Below are 20,669 nucleotides of genomic sequence, written 5' to 3'. Positions count from 1 at the left end.
CACTTAAGGGGTATTCCAATTACTAGCTAATGCTAACGTTTGCGTGCCAACATGCAGGCCATGCCATCATTGTACACCATACAACCATCTTCACTTGGTGTGTTAGCATGCTAATGCATACATGCCAACCTTTCCAAATCCAAAAGAGGTAGGTTTGCGCGCGGCAAATGCCAAGGCAGGTTTGCCATCACTTACTGTAAAGAGGCTCAGTCATTGGTACACGTTTATTTATAAAGCCATGTCGGGTAAACTCCCGTATTATATCTGTTCTCTGATAACACAGAGAGTTGCAAGCAGCTATTGTCTGAGATCGCATGATGTAGTATTGTTAGATGTGCCAAGAGCAAGGACTGTCTTAGGTAAGACAGCTTTTATGTGCGCAGCTCCACTTGCTTGGAACAATCTTCAGCAATAATTGAAACTGAGCAATCTCATTCCTCTGCATGTTTTTAAAGCTAGGCTAAATGAAATGCTTGTTGATACTATGGGCACTTGTAAATGTCTATAACTATCTAAATGTATCCTGTAAATATAATGTATAATGTCCTTTATTGTTTTATGTTTCATGTGGAACCTATATGCTGCAGGTCTCCCTTGAAAAAGAGATCTATGATCTCAATGGGACCAATCTCGTTAAATAAAGGTTTGAAATTAAATTAAATTAAATTAAATGAAATGTGCACGCCCAAATTAGGTAATCAGAAGAAATGGAACCCCAGTAATTACATATATAAACCATGTATTTAACATATATTGCATAATTTTATGCATTTTTCAGAAAAAGTGGTAGTTTGGTAAACAGTGACATCAACGACATGTTTGGTCTGTAAAATGCCCGAAAAGTAAAAGAATGGGAGATAAATCTCCCAAAGTCTCCACATTTTATTGTATTTTCAATGTGTTTCTGGTCCTCTTTCAGTTGAGACAGTGTCGATGAAGGATGTGTCAGGATGTAGAACTCTTGTGTGAACATTGGATAAAGCCAGGTTCATATTCTTGTTTCATGTTGTTGACATATTAGAGTCAAAGGTTTGCACAGAGCGAAATATCTTTTAGTTGCGCCATAAATCAGAAAATATTGCATTAAAAAAAGTAATTTCCTGCATTTGTCTACTGATAAAGTGTGATATAAATAATGTACAGGCTTTCAGATTGCTGTAGTTCACTAAACAGAGACATTAACGACATGTTTGGTGTTGAAAATGTCAGAAAAAGTGAAATACTGGGAGATAAATATCCCCAAATCTCAATATTGTATTATATTTTGTGTGTGTTTTGTGGTCCTCTTTCAGTTGAGATACTGTAGGTGAAGGATGCTTCAGGAAAAGACTAAACACTGGATGTCTTTCAGTCGTCAACATGTGTTTTCGAGACACTGATATTAACGGGGAAATCCTGCAGGACTCAAATGCCTCGTCTCTGTTCCCTCACTCAGCCCCGGGGGTGCAGAGGAAAGGCAGCGTTACTCCCGGTCTGCACGTTGTTTCTCTTTCAGAAACACAGAGGACTGTTTGTATGATGGGATCACAGACACGCTGCAAACGGTGTCTGCCAAAAGTCGAGTCCAGTGTCTGTAGTGTCATTTTTATTTGTTATAGTTTGGGAAGATTGAAAATCGGTAGGGAAAGCCAGCTAAGTCGGTAGGCGGTAGAAATACGTCAAAAGCGGTAGGCTACCGCCCAAATCGGTAGGGTCGGCAGGTATGCTAATGTTAGTTGCTCAGACGAAGGTTAGAATGTATAGTTACAGAGGCGATGCATAAAGCTGTATTGTAGCTGATGTAGGCCTTCTCAAAAGTGTGATTACACATCGACTGCATTTTCGAGTACACGTTTCTGAAAGCAGTGGAGATTGTTGATGGTGAAGGCAGCGTTAAGGAAGTTGAAGTAAGACTCAGCTACTCTAGAAAGGATTTTTTTTTAAAAACATGCTAGCATTTGTAAATTAAAGGGGACCTATCATGCAAAATGCACTTTTGTACGTCTTTTATACATGAATATGTGTCCCCGGTGTTCCAGGGAACTCACCAAGTGTCAGAAAACACAACCCTCTCTCTTTTCCTCCATACCTAAATCTCTAAAAACGGGGCTGGAACGGATCTGATACAGACTGATACAGATTTAAATTTCTCTGACGTCAGGAACGAGGAGCTCCGCCCATATGGCCAACTCTCCACCTATCAGGGGAATGTGGGGTTGGGCCACGGCCGGCCATTGCCGCTCGAAAGCGCTGGAGACGCTGTAGTACATATGCCAGGCCTGTAAGTGGCGCTGTAGTCTGCCAAAAAAAGAAGCGTAGAAGACTTCCCGTGCATGGTTGCCATGATTGCCCTTCTGTTTATTCTCTGCTGTGGCTCTTTTTCTCCCTCCCCGAGGCAAGCGTTTGCTCCTGTAATTCAATGCAATCCCTCCCCGTTGAGGCAAGCACTGTAATTATCTCCGGTTTTCCACCAGCAGATGACAAACACCCACCTCTCCGCCTCTTCCAAGGAACGAGGGGACCGTGCAGCAGAGTTTCAGTTAGATTTTTTTTTGCCGGTCAACATGTCCGTTAAAGTTTAAATCTTCCGGACAAAATTAGAAAAGTGCCGGTCAAACGTCTTCTTTGTTATTTATTGAGCTTTAAAACAAATGAATAATGACTCTATATAATCATATAAGAATAAAACACGGAGGACGGAGATCTCTTTTGCAGCTCATTTGCATTAAAGCTACGTCACAGAATCAACCCCTGCAAAAACAGAGCTGGAAAGAGCAAATAGAGCGAAATGAGGCATGGCTAAAATGCAGGATCTGTTTGGTATTTTGAAAAAAAACCTATATTTATATACTTTGTATAGGTATGGCCCTACAATATATTGTTCAAATATAGCATGATAGGTCCACTTTAAATATGTCAACAAGTGTGCTTTCTTTCATTTCCTGTTGGTTACATTTTTGTAATGATGGTTACTGGTCGTCATCCCACTTTTAAACAAAGTGCCTGTAAACACAATGTGAACAAACACACTTTATTGAAGTTTATTAGAATGAAAAACTTTTAAATGAAAGTGTCTGGGTTGTGCATGAATCCAGACCTCTCTCAGTACTACACTTATTGTGTAAATCACCAATGGATGTCAAATCTGTTGACTCATGCAATGCAAGCCAATAAACTCATGCATGTGCACTTTAAGAGATATTTTGATACAGAATTGCACACACAGTATTATTTAGATGCACAAATCCACTACATATCTGGCCTGTACCCACGTCATAGAGGCCCCCCTGAGAAGTAATTTATGTAATCAAAGCTTTGAAATGAGAATGAAGTTAATATTCTTCAGTGGGATCCTTAACTGCTGCAAGGAAAGAACTAGTGAATCCTCTTTACGTAGTAAATATTCAGTAGTATGAGTGAATAAGTACTTGGCTGCTCTGTATATCCTGTATCCATGAATATGACTGTAAAATAACTCGACTCTATCAGGTAGAGTCATTGGAGCGCAGCTGTGCAGAGTCAGCGATTTACTTTGTTTTACAAGGATTATTTTGATGTGATTATGTTATGCACAAAAGCCTGACCTTATTTTAGACGGGACATCTGATTAATACTAAATAGATTGGAAGTAACTAATGGAACATCTCAGTTATAAGATGAGAAACTGCAATTTATGCAAAAAGAGACTGTGATAGATCATAATGTGTTCCAAGTCTCTTACAGGACGAACATAAATCTTAAATGTGTGAGTTTTACTGTCTTCTTACTCTTTCACAACTTTCCCCTCAATTAATTTCCTCATATTTTATTTGGACCTCTTAGTCTTAGCGTGTAGCGTTGAGGAGCCGGAGTGTGTTGTCTCTTTCTTGGCAAATGCATTACACTCTTTCGGTGGGGCATTGGGGGGTGGAATGAGAACGCAAAGAACCAGAAATTATTTAAAAGGTGCTGGATTAATTACAAGATAGCCTATTATCACGTGTTTATTTTTTTATATATACATCACGGTTACTGTCAACATAACGCCATAAAGTATGACGAAATAATTTCCAAACTTTGCATGATATTTTCGCGCTAACCAGCAAATGTTAGCACGTTACTAATATTACTATATTATATATATCTTAACTAAGATGTTAAACATGGTCAACATGATTACCATTTACATGACAACATCAGCATGTTAACTTTGTTGTTGTGAGGATGTTAGCATGTTAGCCGTAACCATTCAGACTAACCTAGCGGCTAGCATAGCTGGGTATTGTTCCCCAGTGGGCCTCCTGTCATGGTCAATAAAGTAAAAATACATTAATTGTTTTAAAATGCTGTTGAGCAGAGAAGCGAGTTTTCATTAAAATAAATGACCAGACCCATAGGATGCCCTGTCATCATAACTGCTTTGAATACAAGCTGTAAAGCATTACAGAATAATCGTTTTCCAGTACCAGTATCAAAGTGAGTGTGACTGCGCTATATTGCCATGACTTCATGGTGTAATTGGATTTATTTTTATCACCTCATGTTTGAAAGTAACACCTGGTAGCACTTTTCCTCAGCGCTGAGTGAGAGCAAGGGATGAATAGCACCTCATGATGATGTGACTCGGCTGATAGAATATTGCTACAATATGTTATCATGGAGTTGGTATTACTGAAACTGAACACAGATCAGGAAATAATGCAAAAGAGAAGATCATTAGTTTGTTGCCTCACATTATATCAGCATTTGTTTTTTCTCATCTACAAACAATAATTCATCCATTCATTTATCTTTGCCTCTATGAAATTCCATACAATTATCTAAAGGGCAGGTGCATGGATTTGAATGGAGAACATTTAAAAAGAAAATAAGTAAACAAGTGAGCAGGAAATAATTTGATGTTTAAGACAATAATGAGGGATTTAAAAGGGACATTTTAAAGAGAAATAAGAACTGCAACAAAGTCATTATAGTGAACCCAACAGGGGTTTTTAACCATTATCAGAGGAGTCAATGGCCATGAACTACATGGAACAGCAGGTCAAATGCAATGATACCGTGTGTGTGTGTGTGTGTGTGTGTGTGTGTGTGTGTGTGTGTGTGTGTGTGTGTGTGTGTGTGTGTGTGTGTGTGTGTGTGTGTGTGTGTGTGTGCGTGCGTGCGTGCGTGCGTGCGTGCGTGCGTGCGTGCGTGCGTGCGTGCGTGCGTGCGTGCGTGCGTGCGTGTGTGTGTGTGCATTCATCTATCTTCACAAGATGTTTTCCAGATTAACTAATAGAATAGTAAAAACAGACCATGTCACTGGATCCCAACATATTCTGCAGATCCCTATCAATATTACATGTCAGGTCATGTGGAAATATGGTTAACTAATATGTGATTGTAAAAGTATTTTGTATTTGTCTTCTTCATCGGTGCTCTCAGCCCTCCCTTCCTCGGACTCGTTCCAACTACTACCTCCAAACGCTGCTGCAGAAACTCTCCTCTCTACTCTCTCATCCTCTCTGGACTCTCTCTGTCCTCTCACATCTCGGCAGGCTCGTCAGTCCCCTCCTGCTCCCTGGCTAAATGATGCACTGCGTGCTAATAGAACCGTCCTTCGGGCAGCAGAGCGGAAACGGTGGAAATCCAAACACCATGACGACCTCCTAACCTATCAGGCTCTCCTCTCCTCTTTCTCTGCTTCGATCTCTCAGGCAAAAAGCACTTTCTTTCAAGATAAGATCCAATCTTCCTATTCCAATCCCAAAAAACTATTTTCCATCTTCTCCTCCCTCTTGGACCCCCCCAAAGCCCCTTCCCCCTCCTCCCTTCTGTCAAGCGACTTTGTTAACCACTTTGAAAAAAAGGTTGATGATATTCGCTCTTCTTTTTCTGACTCACCTCTACTCACCGCTGGGTCACCAGACCCTCCTTTCACCCACACACTAACCTCCTTCTCCCCTCTCTCTCCAAGTGAGGTTCTTACCCTCATTACCTCTGCCCGCCCTACCACCTGTCCTCTGGACCCTATCCCTTCAAACCTCCTTCAGACTATCGCTCCTGATATTCTACCGTTTCTCACCCATTTCATCAACACTTCTCTAATTTCTGGTCACTTTCCAAACAGTCTCAAGGAGGCAAGAGTAAACCCTCTCCTAAAGAAACCCACTCTCAACCCGTCTGATGTTATAAACTACAGGCCTGTCTCTCTCCTCCCGATTCTGTCTAAAACACTTGAACGCGCTGTCTTTAAACAACTCTCCTGCTATCTCCATCAGAACAACCTTCTGGATCCGCACCAGTCTGGTTTCAAGGCAGGTCACTCCACAGAAACTGCCCTCCTTGCTGTCACTGAGGAACTGCACACTGCTAAAGCAGCCTCCCTCTCCTCTGTCATCATCCTTTTGGACCTGTCTGCTGCATTCGACACGGTGAATCATCAGATCCTCCTTCGCACTCTCCAAGAACTTGGAGTTTCAGGCTCTGCACTTTCCCTCCTCACCTCATACCTCAAAGACCGCACCTACAGGGTTACTTGGAGAGGGTCCGAGTCCGACCCTTGTCAATTAACTACAGGGGTCCCTCAGGGCTCTGTTCTTGGTCCCCTCCTCTTCTCCTTGTACACAAACTCGCTCGGATCAGTCATTAGCCTGCATGGTTTTTCATACCACTGCTACGCTGACGACACCCAATTAATTCTGTCCTTTCCCCGCTCAGAGACCCAGGTCGTCGCACGCATCTCTGCTTGTCTAGCTGACATCTCTCAGTGGATGTCTGATCATCACCTCAAGCTCAACCTTGACAAGACTGAACTGCTTTTCCTTCCGGGAAAAGATTGTCCCACTCTTGACCTAACAATCAACATCGGCACCTCTATTGTTTCCCCGACTCAGACTGCAAGGAATCTGGGTGTGACCCTAGATAACAACCTGTCCTTCACTGCAAACATCGCTGCTACAACCCGCTGCTGCAGATACACGCTTTACAACATCAGGAGGATGCGTCCCCAGCTGACTCAGAAAGCGACTCAGGTTCTGGTCCAGGCTCTCATCATCTCACACCTAGACTACTGCAACTCCCTCCTGGCTGGTCTACCTGCATGTGCCATCCGACCTCTGCAGCTCATCCAGAATGCAGCTGCTCGCCTGGTCTTCAACCTTCCTAAATTCTCCCACACCACTCTGCTCCTCCGCTCCCTTCACTGGCTTCCGGTAACTGCTAGAATCCACTTCAAGACAATGGTACTTGCGTACCATGCTGCGAATGGATCTGGCCCTTCCTACATCCAGGACATGGTTAAACCGTACACCCCAGCGCGTGCACTCCGCTCTGCATCAACCAAACGGCTCGCTGCACCCTCGCTGCGAAGGGGATCCAAGTTCCCATCAGCAAAAACACGTGGGTTTGCTATCCTGGCTCCTAAATGGTGGAATGAGCTCCCCATTGACATCAGGACAGCAGATAGCTTACACACCTTCCGGCGCAGACTGAAAACTCATCTCTTTCGACTCCACTTCGAGCGATAGAACTATTAACAAAGCACTTATATACTAATAAAGGACTGGCTTATCTAAAGCCAGTTGAGTAGCACTTGAAATGTTTTTGCTCTATGAAGCCTGATGTACTTATATGATTCTGTTTTCTTCAAGTTTGTATTTTGTTGGTCGAACGCACTTATTGTAAGTCGCTTTGGATAAAAGCGTCAGCTAAATGCAATGTAATGTAATGTAATTTATGTGTCCTTTTATTTTACAGAAAGAAATGTTGTAATGGCTTCAAGTTTGTGCTGGGCCAGTGCATTCCTGAAGGTAGGGGAAACTGCTGGATGTCTAACTCGCATTTGTAATCATTTTGTAATTATCTTTCATCATATCCCATCAGTGCCTGTATGTACTTTACTTAACTTTCCCTTGTTTAACCTCACTGAATGTTCAACAAGTTGTTGCCTCTTACATTTGTTTTCTAGCTGATGAAATGCCTCATGTATTTCTGTAGACTATGATGTGTGTGCTGGCGCCCCCTGTGAGCAACAGTGCACCGACCACTTTGGTCGAGTGGTGTGCACCTGTTACCGCGGCTACCGCTATGACCGTGAGCGCCACAGGAATCGAGAGAAACCCTACTGTCTGGGTGAGCACCTCTACAACACCTCATGAATTCATCTTTAAAAACTAGTATATACGTAACATTCTCATATTTTAATTGTTTGAAAGTGTTAGGCCAATCTACATTCTGGCATTATCCAGTGCTTCTCAAAGTGTGGTCCGCGGACCACTGGTGGTCCGTGAGCGCCCCCTAGTGGTCCGTGAGTATATTGGTAAAATTTCACATTTGAAATTAATTAATTAATTAAAGTTTTCCGCACTCTCGCGGGAATATCTCCGCAATGGAATGAGCTTAAGTTTCACTTTCGATTGCATGATATAGCCCAGATAAACACCTTCATCACACATGTTGCCACTTGTTTGTACCATTATCAGGCGATTTGTAAAAAACGATGTGTTTTTGGATATTTGTGGAGTTAGGTGGTCCGCGAGTGTTTTTTTATTGGTTAAGTGGTCCTTGGTATGAAAAAGTTTGAGAAACACTGAGATGTATGTTTTATATCAGTTCAAAGAGACCGGAACTCTTTATTCTTAGCAATCCTTAAGTACAGGAAGTCAAACTATTTTACACCATTTCTATATTTGATTGTTCTAGTGCATCCGCATTTAAAAAACAGAGCTTGACAAAAAGCCGCTTCAAGTTTTCCCAACACTGAATTAAAATAAACTGGAGCATAGTATTGCATGTTTTTGTTTTGCTGTTTTTAAAATAAAGTGCCCCATCGACAACACAATACATTAGTTATTTGAAGTTTATTTTGGCTTTAAATAATGCTTTTAATTATGCTCATATACAAGTAATTCATGTTAGCCATGTCATTTTCTATTTTTTACCCTTTGACATTAAACATCTCTCAGTGGACCACCTTGTACACATACAACCTAGAAGATGGGTATTGTCTGTATCAAATTATTAAATGCAGCAGTCAATCATATATCCTATACTTTGAGTGTAAAGGATAACAATATAGCTTTTCTGTACTTGTATATGTTACTGGATAAGTGTGTGTTAATCCACACAGCCTTTCTTTCATTTCTTTATCGTGTCTCTGCTGTTTCTTTCTGTCTCTACAACATATAGACATCAACGAATGTGCAGATAAAAACATGACTACGTGCTCTCAGATCTGCCTGAATTCTGCGGGGAGCTACAGGTGTGAGTGTGAGACAGACTATTTCCTGGAAGAAGATGGGAAAACATGCACCAAGGGGGAGAGAGGTGAGAATACTATTTTTACTCAGACATTTTCTCTTTACTCAAGGGCTGCGATGTGAAGCTGACCACACATTGTTATTTGGTGGGAGAAAAGGAGATGGGGGGGGTGCTGCAAACACAGACACCTGGTAGTCATTACACATCCCAGCTCCTTTTGCATTTCAGAACATGTCTGTCTCCCAAACACACCGCTGCCCCCCTGACTCCTGGTCTTTTTTGATTTGCTGGATGCATTTGAGGGAAACGTAACAAGCGATGATAAAGTCTTTTTTTGCCCCAGATTCAGCAGTGACGGGCTGCAGATTTGCTACTTCCTCCCATGAGTTTATCTTCCATTACCTACTAAAACATTACAGCAAAAGCTGGAGAATGAGAAACGATGGTTCATGTAGAAATGCTCCTGCTTTATGTCCCGCTGCTCTCTGGGAAAATAGTGTCCAGACATTGCATTCAATATGCATTTGTAGAATAGGGCCCATTCTACCACAGACCAGAGACAGAGAAAGCTCTGTGCTTTTCCTGTTGTGTTTCCTTTTACTCGATGGTGTAAGTTTACTGCTTAAATTGTAATATTTTCATTTAAATTCTGAGTAAAGAGTTGTAGGTATTAAATAAGTCAAAATGTTTAAATATTAGAATGTATTTATGAGAAAATATTGATACACTTCAGTATTGTGATATTATGTTTTATAATACTGTATCCATTCTCCAAAACGATTTATTTTTTATTACGAGTTAACATGCAAATATTTGTGAATTTTTCATTCTGACAGTTGACATGACATCTTTCCTCAAATTTGATTAAAAAAATTAGACAGTATATGTTACATATATATAAACTACTCATTCACAAGTAAGCAGTAACAGCCAATCAAACTGTCACCAAACTATCACTAACACAGGAGTATTTTCTAAAAGATGTCTTTTCTGGTAGCTTTTGTGACAGAAACCTTTTTTCACCCAATTCCCAGCAGTGCATCTGTTTGAGAAGGCTGACAACGCAATGAATGCTGGAACTTGCTCAGCCACATGTGACGATTTCAACCAGATCAGGATGTCTGTCCTGCAGCTTAAACAGAAGGTAAGAATTTAGAACAAGAACTATTTATCTATGCAATTGACCTGTAATACTTTTATCACAACCCTGCATCCTGAAATCCTGCAGCTTTTCTGGTTGACAGCACAAAGCTCTTCTTGATTCAGCTGAATATCTGCAAAATGTTCAGTTTCTTTTATGACCACCTAGGATCTCACTTTATCTCCAAGGTGTTCATACCTGACTGTATATCAGGAACAACAGCAGGCTTATTATGAAAATGTCCTTGAGATTTATCTTAGCACTTTACTTCCTAATAAAAAAATTCTGAAACAACTGTAGCTGGTAGACTCCTTCCATAAGTGGGAATTGGTGGGCAATTTGTGTGAAACTCCACAGTGCGGCTACGTTTCCCTGGGTGTAATCACAGCGTCTGAACCTATCTGAGCACGAGCCCGTCACCAGTGGCACTCAACACCTCACTCTAACACATTATATATTGCTTCCAGCTGTGTGGTCTACGGGCTCATGCAGCTATACAGCACATGATCTTTACTATATTAAGAAAACAAAATTTAAAAACTGTATATTATTACAGTATATGAGAGATTATATACTCAGTTACTCACATCATGGGAAGGTTAGAGTATCAATGTAGGTTCACACTGAGGTTCAAACACCTGTGCCCAAGGTCACAGGCCACATACAGTCTTGCATAATGCTCACTGATCAGCAGGTGAACCATGACGTGTGTGTGTGTGTGTGTGTGTGTGTGTGTGTGTGTGTGTGTGTGTGTGTATGTGTGTGTGTGTGTGTGTGTGTGTGTGTGTGTGTGTGTGTGTGTGTGTGTGTGGCCTAGCATTACTATACTTGTGGGGACCTACATCTGTTTACACAGTCACGTGTGGGGACTCGCCTCCCTTATGGGGACAAATTGGAGGTCCCCATGAGGGGAATCATTAATGTTGGGGGTGGCGAAGTCGATAGGGACTTGACTTGGCAACTGGAAGGTCACCAGTTCAAGTCCCGGCAAGACCAAGTGCTACCGAGGTGTCCCTGAGCAAGGCACCGTTCCCCACACTGCTCCCCGGGCGCCGTTCGAAATGGCAGCACACTACTCCTAACACTAGGATGGGTCAAATGCAGAGAAACAATTTCCCCACGAGGGATTAATAAAAGTCCATCTTATCTTATTTTAGGGTGAAGACTTGGTTAGGATTAGGTTAAGGGTAAGGGTTAGGGTTAGGCATGTGTTGGTTATGGATAAGGTTAGGATAAGTCTCCAGGAAATGCATGTAAGTCAATGTAATGTCCCCCGAAGTGATGTATACATGGTATGTGTGTGTGTGTGTGTGTGTGTGTGTGTGTGTGTGTGTGTGTGTGTGTGTGTGTGTGTGTGTGTGTGTGTGTGTGTGTGTGTGTGTGTGTGTGTGTGTGTGTGTGTGTGTGTGTGTGTGTGTGTGTGTGTGTGTGTGTGTGTGTGTGTGTGTGTGTGTGTGTGTGTGTGTGTGTGTGTGTGTGTGTGTGTGTGTGTGTGTGTGTGTGATGTTACACAGAGATCAAAGATAACTTTTCCCAACGATGCTGTTTAGCATAGAGAGCAGGAACTCTCCTGGTCTTGTGAATAATGCAGAGGGGTTGTCTGGCCCTCCATCTGTCTGTTTTAGAGCAGATGAAAGATCAGCTTCCATCTTATCATTTTAACATAATTTGCCTTGAAGTTGGACCTTAAGTGTGTAATTTTCCTGTCATGTTTGACACTACAGAACTTGAGTTATTGTGTGTAAAAGCATTTTTAGGAATGAACAAAATATTTCATCCCATGACAGAATGTGTAATTTCTTTTGTCTAAGCTCTATTTATTATTTCACTCATTCAGTTATTTGTAATTATCCTGTTTATTCAATCATTTGTTTTCCTGCATCCTTATTCAAGATGGCTGTGCTGTCAAACAGTGCTGACATCCCTGAGCAGATGACCGGCGAGAAAATTGGGACATCGCCCATATTTCTACCAGGGCCGCCAGGTTTCCCTGGACCTCCAGGTAAACACATGGAGCTAAAGATAATACAACTGTGTCAGACTGCATAAAGAAACCAGCAAGTCTCAAAGAGTGTCTCTGGTAATGCTAAAGGCTCTGTGGGAATGTGCTTTAAGCTACATGCTCACCTCAACATGCCTACAGGGCCAATGATGAGGTTTAACACTTGGTCAGTTTAAGGCATCTCTAAAGCAAGAAGCATTTATCCATTTTGCAAAAATCATCATAAATGCTGTGTCTTTTGTGATCAGTTGTTTTTCCTTATCTGTATTGTTAAAGGTGAGCCAGGACCAGAGGGCCCTCCCGGACTTACAGGACTGTTGGGGCCTCCTGGGCCTCATGGTCCCAGGGGCTTGATGGGACCCATTGGACCCACACCAGACCTGTCACACATCAAACGGGGCCCCAGAGGACCTGTGGTCAGTTAATAAATACACACTTTGTAGTTGCTATGAATGATTGTGTTTGATCATCTCTGCAACCCAGGGGTTCATCCCAGATACAAAAGATTCCATTCCTCAGCTTTTTAGATTGTATATCATTTGTAACATTTCTCAGATGTAACAGTATAGGCTTCAGAAGTACCAGGTATGAATGTGTGTGTGAGACAGGAACCTCACACACAAACAGAGCTATGCTTGATCACCTTTGCTATAATGTTTCATGTTGTTATTACTAAATGAATTTGAATGAGAGCAAGCTTCTTCTTTACTTTCATCTAAGTTTCAGACTTATTATTTGTTCAACCAAAGATCATCCAGGTAATTTAGTAAACCCGCATTATGACAGGAGACAGCCCCAGGAGAGCTGTGATTGATTTGTCTTTATAAAAGGAGCACGAATTGAGAGGAACCAAATATATTTTGTTTTTCAACTGACACATTTCAAAGAGACGAGAAAAGACCCTTCCCTTCAGCCAGCCTCTTAAAGCAAAGCACACGTCTGCACTGTGAAAGAGGATGACACACTGTAATGGCAAACATAACAAAGAAGGCAGAATCCATTTACAGCTTTAGTTGTTTTCTTTGGCTTGCTGCCTTATTGTGCAGCGCTCTGTCTTTGCCTGCGTGTTAAAGTGTGGGATCTGAGTCAAGAATGTGCGGGATGTGAACATAAAGACATATTTGAGTATTTATGTAATCTGCTTATTGATAAATCAGGCTGTCAACATAATTAGTTTCTGTACATCACCATCTGCACGCTGCCAAACCAAGAGGTGAGGAACGCTGTTTTATAGTGGTATGTGATCTATTGCTTTCTGTGTCCGTGTGACATTTCGATGTGAGTCTTAATACACAACTCTTTATGCTCATGACCCGTTAATATATTGAATCAGTGCACATGTTCGTGACTCAAAGGGAGTTGTCCTTCTCTCCACACAGAAACCTGATTAGATTCTGAACACAGTTGTGAGGTTTAGCCACCGGGTCACATGTGTTCCTCTGCATGTCAGGGCTTCAGAGATGATGAATGGGGTTTAGTGTGTGACTCACAGGCGTGGTACTGATCTGAATATTGGCCCTGCTCCCTATACAATGTCTTCACCCTGCTTTAATGATGATTATTCTAGGAAAGAGATCAAAGCACTGAGAAGATCTCAAGAAAGCCTTGAGGCAGGCACAAAGTTCATCTGGGATGATCGTTGATGGTCGAGATGTCAGTTTTGAATTGAAAGAGATTTGGAATAAATGAGTTTTGGTGAAAATATTGAACTGAACATCAACACATTTCTGGGTGTAAGGTCAGGCTGCCATCAGATAGATAGTCTCATGAGCATGTATATGAATGCGCTTCTCAGTATCCTGTTGTATGTTTTAGAAATGTGAAAATAAACTATAATACAGAAATGCAGATTGTTTGTTTCCTTTATCTAACAGGGGCTTCCAGGAGCGCCAGGAAAGGATGGCCTAAAGGTGAGGTCAGATTCTACTTAGTCACCTTATCTTTTCCCATCTGTATAACACAACCTTACTATAGGCAACTTTCTAGAAAAGAGCCTCTTTTTCAGTTGCGTATTACCAAACCGTGGTCCAGCATGTCGCCCCTCAGGCACAAAACTCATTCATCTTGGCAACATAAATTGACTCTTGGCTGACAGAACAAGGCCTCTCTTAAAGGGAAGTACCAACTAGATACATTTGAATCATCTGCCAACAATGTCTGTCAAAATCTATTTCTCAATAGCCAATATCTTCACATTTCTACAGGGGGAAAACCAGAAAGCAGGTGCCAGGATCCTCACAAATCCTCAGTTTATCCCTGCAGATGTTAGGATCACTGCAAGTTACTGCAAAAGAGGGAGATTGGTGTGCCCAAACGCAGTAGGCACACTTGGGTTGCTTCTCACTGTGAGTCGACATGTATCGGTTCAAATAATTGTACCTGGTACAACACTTTTTTTGTTAATCAGATTTAAGATTACAGATTATATCAGAAGAGCACTGTTTGTTTAGAGTGTTTTATCTCCCATTCTCCGGTTCAGAATCAACCCAATTCACAAGAAGCTTGCTGCTGACCACCAGTGTGGAGATTGTTCATTCCTCTGGGATGTGGTGGTTGTCTGGATAATCACATGGATTATAGGAACAGGGCGTTTGGATCAGTTGATGATAGTTAGCAACAATATTTCAAAAGGATAACTGGAATGTTTTCTCTGCTTTGCCTCCGCGGGAAGCCTCGGGCAAAGTGTTAAAAAGGAGGTCCCAGCAGATGGTTAAGCCTCAGATTAAGGAGGCACAATGTAGAATCCAGCGTGGTTACTGTTGTGGAATATTTTCCAAGGCCCATAACTTTGACCCAGTGTATCAGTTCAAACTGTCCTGACTGAGCACAGGCACCTGTAACCTTGGCTGCTGTGCTCTCAGTGTTTTGTCTCCCTGTTCCTGCCTGTTGGCGTCAGCTGATAGAGGTGTTATCATTCTATCTTGTTATGCAGCATGTTGATGATGCTCTCTGAACTAGCTAAATACATGGGTCTGGGGTAGAGTTCTTCAGAATTGACGTGGCAACTCTACCGTGAAGTCAGAACCTCTGACTCTTGGACTTGTGATGTGAATCCTCCGGCCGTTAACTCCAAATAAACCATCATGTGTTTGACATCAAAGCTACTGCTCCTACCGTGTCTCCTTCCTGAGTCGGTGACTCCCAGTGCATAGCTACACAGAAGTTTCCTCTACAGTTACAGTGAGATTTGTGTTTACATTTTTCACATGTTTTTGGATTAATCCAGATTAGCTCGCACACTCATTTCTTATTTAGCTATTTTCCTAGAACAGAGCAGCTGAGGTCAGACAGATACGATGGCATATTTGCTGTTCTCAAGACATCTGCAGTGTGCTTTGGAGCTGAGTTTGACTCTCCTCATTTAGAAATGGAGTACTAATGAAGACGTTCAAGTTATATTTATCAACTAAAAACATCCTAAGAGACTGTGGCAACAAAAGTAGAAAGGTGAGCTTCTTTTTGAAAAAATAAATCTACTTCCTTTGAATGGCTTTTAATGGGAAGTTGCAGTTCTGCTCAGTTTTAGTTGATTCTGACGAGTGACATCCTGCTGGATCACAGCCAGTGAAAGTAGTATGCAGCCAATAAACGGTAGAGGTGAAGACATGATCATACCAAGGTAATGCTATTTTCAAAAGCTAAAAATACACCAGAGCCTGTTTTAGATATTGTTACTATTCAAGGACAAGTACTTGAAGTGGTTACCTGTTATAAATACCTAGGTATCTGGCTTGATGATTGTCTTACTTTTAAACTTCATGTCAATAACCTGCTTAAAAAGCTGAGGGTTAGACTAGGTTTCTTTTTCAGAAACAAGTCCTGTTTCTCTTTTGAAGCCAGGAAAAGGCTAGTCACTGTGACCTTTTTACCTGTGCTGGACTATGGTGATCTGTTGTATATGAATGCACCTGCCCTGCACAAGTTAGATGCCGCCTATCACAGCGCACTGAGATTTGTCACTAATTGTAAAACACTTACTCATCACTGTACCCTGTATGCCAAGGCAGGTCTGCCATCACTTACTGTAAAGAGGCTCAGTCATTGGTACACGTTTATTTATAAAGCTTTGTCGGGTAAACTCCCGTATTATATCTGCTCTCTGATCACACAGAGAGTTGCAAGCAGCTATTGTCTGAGATCGCATGATGTAGTATTGTTAGATGTGCCAAGAGCAAGGACTGTCTTAGGTAAGACAGCTTTTATGTGCGCAGCTCCACTTGCTTGGAACAATCTTCAGCAAGAATTGAAACTGAGCAATCTCATTCCTCTGCATGTTTTTAAAGCTAGGCTAAATGAAATGCTTGTTGATACTATGGGCACTTGTAAATGTTTATAACTATGTAAATGTATCCTGTAAATATAATGTATGATGTCCTTTATTGTTTTATGTTTCATGTGGAACCTATATGCTGCAGGTCTCCCTTGAAAAAGAGATCTATGATCTCAAGGGACCAATCTGATTAAATAAAGGTTTGAAATGAAATGAAATACCGTTGATCAACAAAATGATAAGAATGTAAATCATATAATACCTATTTTTTGGGAATGTAATTTGAAAACTGTGGCTGATTTAATACAGCATTACAGGATTATTATAATGTGGTCAATAATAAATCTAGAATGCCCGGTAATCCCTGTCACACTGATTTAGAGAAGTGAAAGGTGAAAGAGCTGATGAGAGTCTGGACTTGTGTTGGCTCTGGCATCGTGTTATACCCTCAACGCTGTTTGCTTAGCTTGTGGATCACGTATGGAACAACTTAGGTGCATCCGGTTTATTGACATAGTACCTTGGTATTCTTTCAGTACAGCGTGGATGTTTATGTGGATAGATTGGAGGTTGATGGTAATCTGTCTCTGAGACACAAATCCAAACCATCTGCCAAAACACTCACAGCCTCAGTGTGACCCTGAGCCCTCTAACAACCAGCGGTCAGGTCAATGTGTGTGAGAGTGTGTGTGTGTGTGTGCTACCGTAGGTCAACAGGCTGCCATGATACTTCACATTTTCATGTACAGCATGTTTAGTGTTAAATGAAATCACTTCATCATGTTCACGTTGAAATTTCACACATTTTAGAATGATTTCCACGTTTTGGGAAATACACTTATTAGCTTTCTCTGCAAGGGAGTCAACACCATGGTAACCTCTGTATGAAACTAGAGAATATGAAATCATAATATATTTTTTATGATAATGCTAAGCTAAAATATATTAGAGCTTAGCAAACCGTTAACACTGGATTCAATGGGAAACGAGAGAGGCTCTTTCCAAATAAAATACACCTACCAGCCCCTCTAAAGCTCACTAATTAACATGTTGTATCACATTTGTGTAATCCGAACACAAAACTATATGCATTCAGTTAAACTGTTAACAAGCACAACATGTTAATTAGTGAGCTTTGTTGGTGATGATTTGTTGTGTTTTTAAACGTCAGAGCTGGGATTTCTCTGCCTTCCCCTGGACTCATAACCTGACGCCAGATGGTTTACTACACAGAACCATCTGAGAGGCAGATTGGAAACTTTCTAGAAAAAAGGGCTGGAACTTTTGAAAAATACATCCAAATCCAAATAGCTGTTTGGATTAAACATCTGTCAATCAAACTCTTACCAAAGCAGGTCACGACAGAGTGAGACAAAGTGTATGCCCCTTCACACACACTGTTGCTGATATGCAAAGTTTAAAAGATAAAAGTAATTGTTGTACTTGTTGCTCAGACTATTCATTTTAATTGTTTTAAAATGCCACATTCGAAACATAACAGCACTGTATCCCCACATGACAGCCCAGTGTCCCCATGTTCAAAGATAAACGGCTCTGATTGGCCTGTCCGAATACAGGACCCCTAAGGGCCAAAGGTTTGTTAGCGGCACTTCTCGCTGACTCTCTTGCTACCTTTCCCCTAGTTATTTTGAAAATGTTCCCTGACAAGCATTATATGAATTATTTATGTTTTCCCCCCCTGGCTGTATTTCGTGTAAGCTAAATAATTGTTTTGTTTCCCCAGGGAGATAGAGGAGCTTCTGGGCCTGTCGGACCACCAGTAAGACTCTTCCTATCTATATTGATGCTTCACCATTGTAACTGGTTACCATTATCCAGAACAATACAGTTTAACAAAAGCATGACTGAAAAACAGACCACTGTGGACTCTGGACATTAAGCACCACAGCTAATGACACTGTCAAACTCAAAGTAAATAGTATCCAGTACAGTGTAAGCATTATCCCCTTAGATAAACACTGATGGTGCTAACGTTAACAAATCATGATGAACAGCTCAGTAGCCAGTGGCCACTTGCAGACAGTCCATTGGTCAGCTGGAGTTTTGTTGGGAACATCTCCGTGGTTTCTCAGTAAATACAGACGCAGAAGAAATCTTTCGATTCAATATGAGAGTAACTTTTATATTTACACAAATACTAAATAAATATAAGATAAATATTTGTAAAATTATACGTTTTTGTGTGTCCGGTGCAATCTGTGCATGATTCAATGATAACGTTTTGCTGTCCTCAATCCCCAGGGTCCTCCGGGCTCCTTTGATTTCCTGCTGCTGCTGATGGCAGACATCCGTAACGATATCACTGACCTGCAGAACAAAGTGTACGGGCGCCCGTTGCCCTCTCCGGGGGAGGACTTTCCTGCAGTCCCCGACAGCTGGAGGGACACCCAGGACAATTTGGAGACCGGCTCAGGTGAGGACTACAAGGAACCTGCACCACGAACAGGCGGAGGATCAAAGAGAGACAGGAAGTGGAAACCAGCGCGAGAGAGAACAGACTTTAACTGGAATATTTAAAAGGGTTTGGGTTTATATATGATACTGTCAGGTGTAAATATTTAAGTGTGTATGCTTTTTTATTTAAACAGAGTGTACTGTATGCCTTTTTATCACAGAGGTTTATTTTTATATGATATACAAGAGTTTGTGTGACTATTTTTTAACAAAATTAGTTGAATGTGCAAATGCATGAATGTGCAAATGCATGAAACACATGTTTCCTTCACGGCACATTAAACAAGTCTCCTTTAATCAGATTTGACGTCTTTACTTTATGTAAATGTTTCTCTTTCCCACAATTTGTATAAGAAATAGAGCCACCAAATGTCTAAATAATAACACATCTAATGAAAGATTCCTTTGCCACATGGTCACCAAAGTAAATATTGAACTCATTTTTCCCAAAATACACGTTTCCTTTTTTCATAATACATACAAAGATGTTGGATCGATGTTTGGTTCTCAGTTGTTGGATAGTTCTCCACCAGAGGGAGACATACTCAAAGCCACTTACAAAGGTCTGGGTTTCCAGTTTCTTTGCTCAGCATTTCTGAGAAACGAATGGCTGACCAATCACACAACACATCACAATATAATGAATGAGCCTGATATAAAAAGGCCACTCAAGTTCAAACTGTCAGCTAATGACTCTGAGAATGTGAGTGCATCATATGGTCAGTCAGTAAATGAGCTTATCTGAGAAAACCTTTATATAATCACTGTGAAGCAGTGGCGAACCGTGGCTATCACAACTGGACCTTCTGTAGACACACCCACCCCCCCCCGTGAACCGCCGCCCCCCCCCCCCCCCCCGCGCCATTATAATGTCCGTCTTTTCACTGAATTGTCGTCTTGAAAAGGGTACTCACAACAATTCCGCAACAACTTCATCTTCACCTGTTGCACTTGTCATTTCAACATTCAAAACAATAAAACGGCATGAATTGCTTCGTCGCATTCGTTCTAGATCCTCTGTCTCAAGCCAGTTAACTAGCGGGCCTTCTAGAATACCCTGGAACCGAGGGAAACTCTGAAAGAATACACCCATTGGCTACAAATCAATATATGATTGGTTGATCAAACTGTCTGTCCAAACATACGCTCTCATTCAGTGTAACGGCCAGGGCATTCGATCAAGGATGTAGAATACCTTGTTGAAGGATATTCTACCCAGAGACCCAGAACAAGATCTGATTGGTTGCTTTCTTTTCTAACACAAAACCACTGAAATGCGTAGCATGGTCCAAGAAGGACAAACAAATCAAGGTAACACTGTAATATTACAGATCAACAACACTGATATAATTCTCATTTATTCATTTTATATACATTTTATATACATTTTATTTATACAATTAAATCGATTGTTTTGTTTGTTTTTATCTGAGTGTTCCAGGGTATTCTCTGAATACCTTGAAGGCCCTGACGGTTCGCCACTGCTGTGAGGAAGGTATGAAATCATGTTTATCCGTCAACATTCAGCTTATCCTGCAGCGACATGACATGCTTTACTTCTTTATAGTTTTAATTATAAAGCT

General features: G+C 41.3%; 1 protein-coding gene across 1 annotated transcript in view; it reads left to right on the top strand.

The window, feature by feature from the left end:
- The window catches only part of ccbe1 (collagen and calcium binding EGF domains 1), a 40,374-nt gene extending 20,986 nt beyond the window's left edge, over window positions 1–19,388 (top strand). Inside the window, exons 3-11 of the mRNA XM_034224134.1 lie at window positions 7,696–7,748; window positions 7,936–8,070; window positions 9,127–9,264; window positions 10,233–10,342; window positions 12,233–12,341; window positions 12,618–12,757; window positions 14,216–14,251; window positions 18,356–18,391; window positions 18,874–19,388. Coding sequence (XP_034080025.1) covers window positions 7,696–7,748; window positions 7,936–8,070; window positions 9,127–9,264; window positions 10,233–10,342; window positions 12,233–12,341; window positions 12,618–12,757; window positions 14,216–14,251; window positions 18,356–18,391; window positions 18,874–19,149 — 1,033 coding nt within the window. The 3' untranslated portion in view covers window positions 19,150–19,388. The remainder of the gene's footprint in view (window positions 1–7,695; window positions 7,749–7,935; window positions 8,071–9,126; window positions 9,265–10,232; window positions 10,343–12,232; window positions 12,342–12,617; window positions 12,758–14,215; window positions 14,252–18,355; window positions 18,392–18,873) is intronic.
- Window positions 19,389–20,669: the final 1,281 nt, after the last annotated feature.

This window comes from Gymnodraco acuticeps, unplaced genomic scaffold, assembly GCF_902827175.1.
Source record: "Gymnodraco acuticeps unplaced genomic scaffold, fGymAcu1.1, whole genome shotgun sequence".
NCBI lineage: Eukaryota > Metazoa > Chordata > Actinopteri > Perciformes > Bathydraconidae > Gymnodraco > Gymnodraco acuticeps.
Note: the sequence above shows the minus strand (reverse complement) of the source record. Positions and strands in the feature narration are given on the sequence as shown.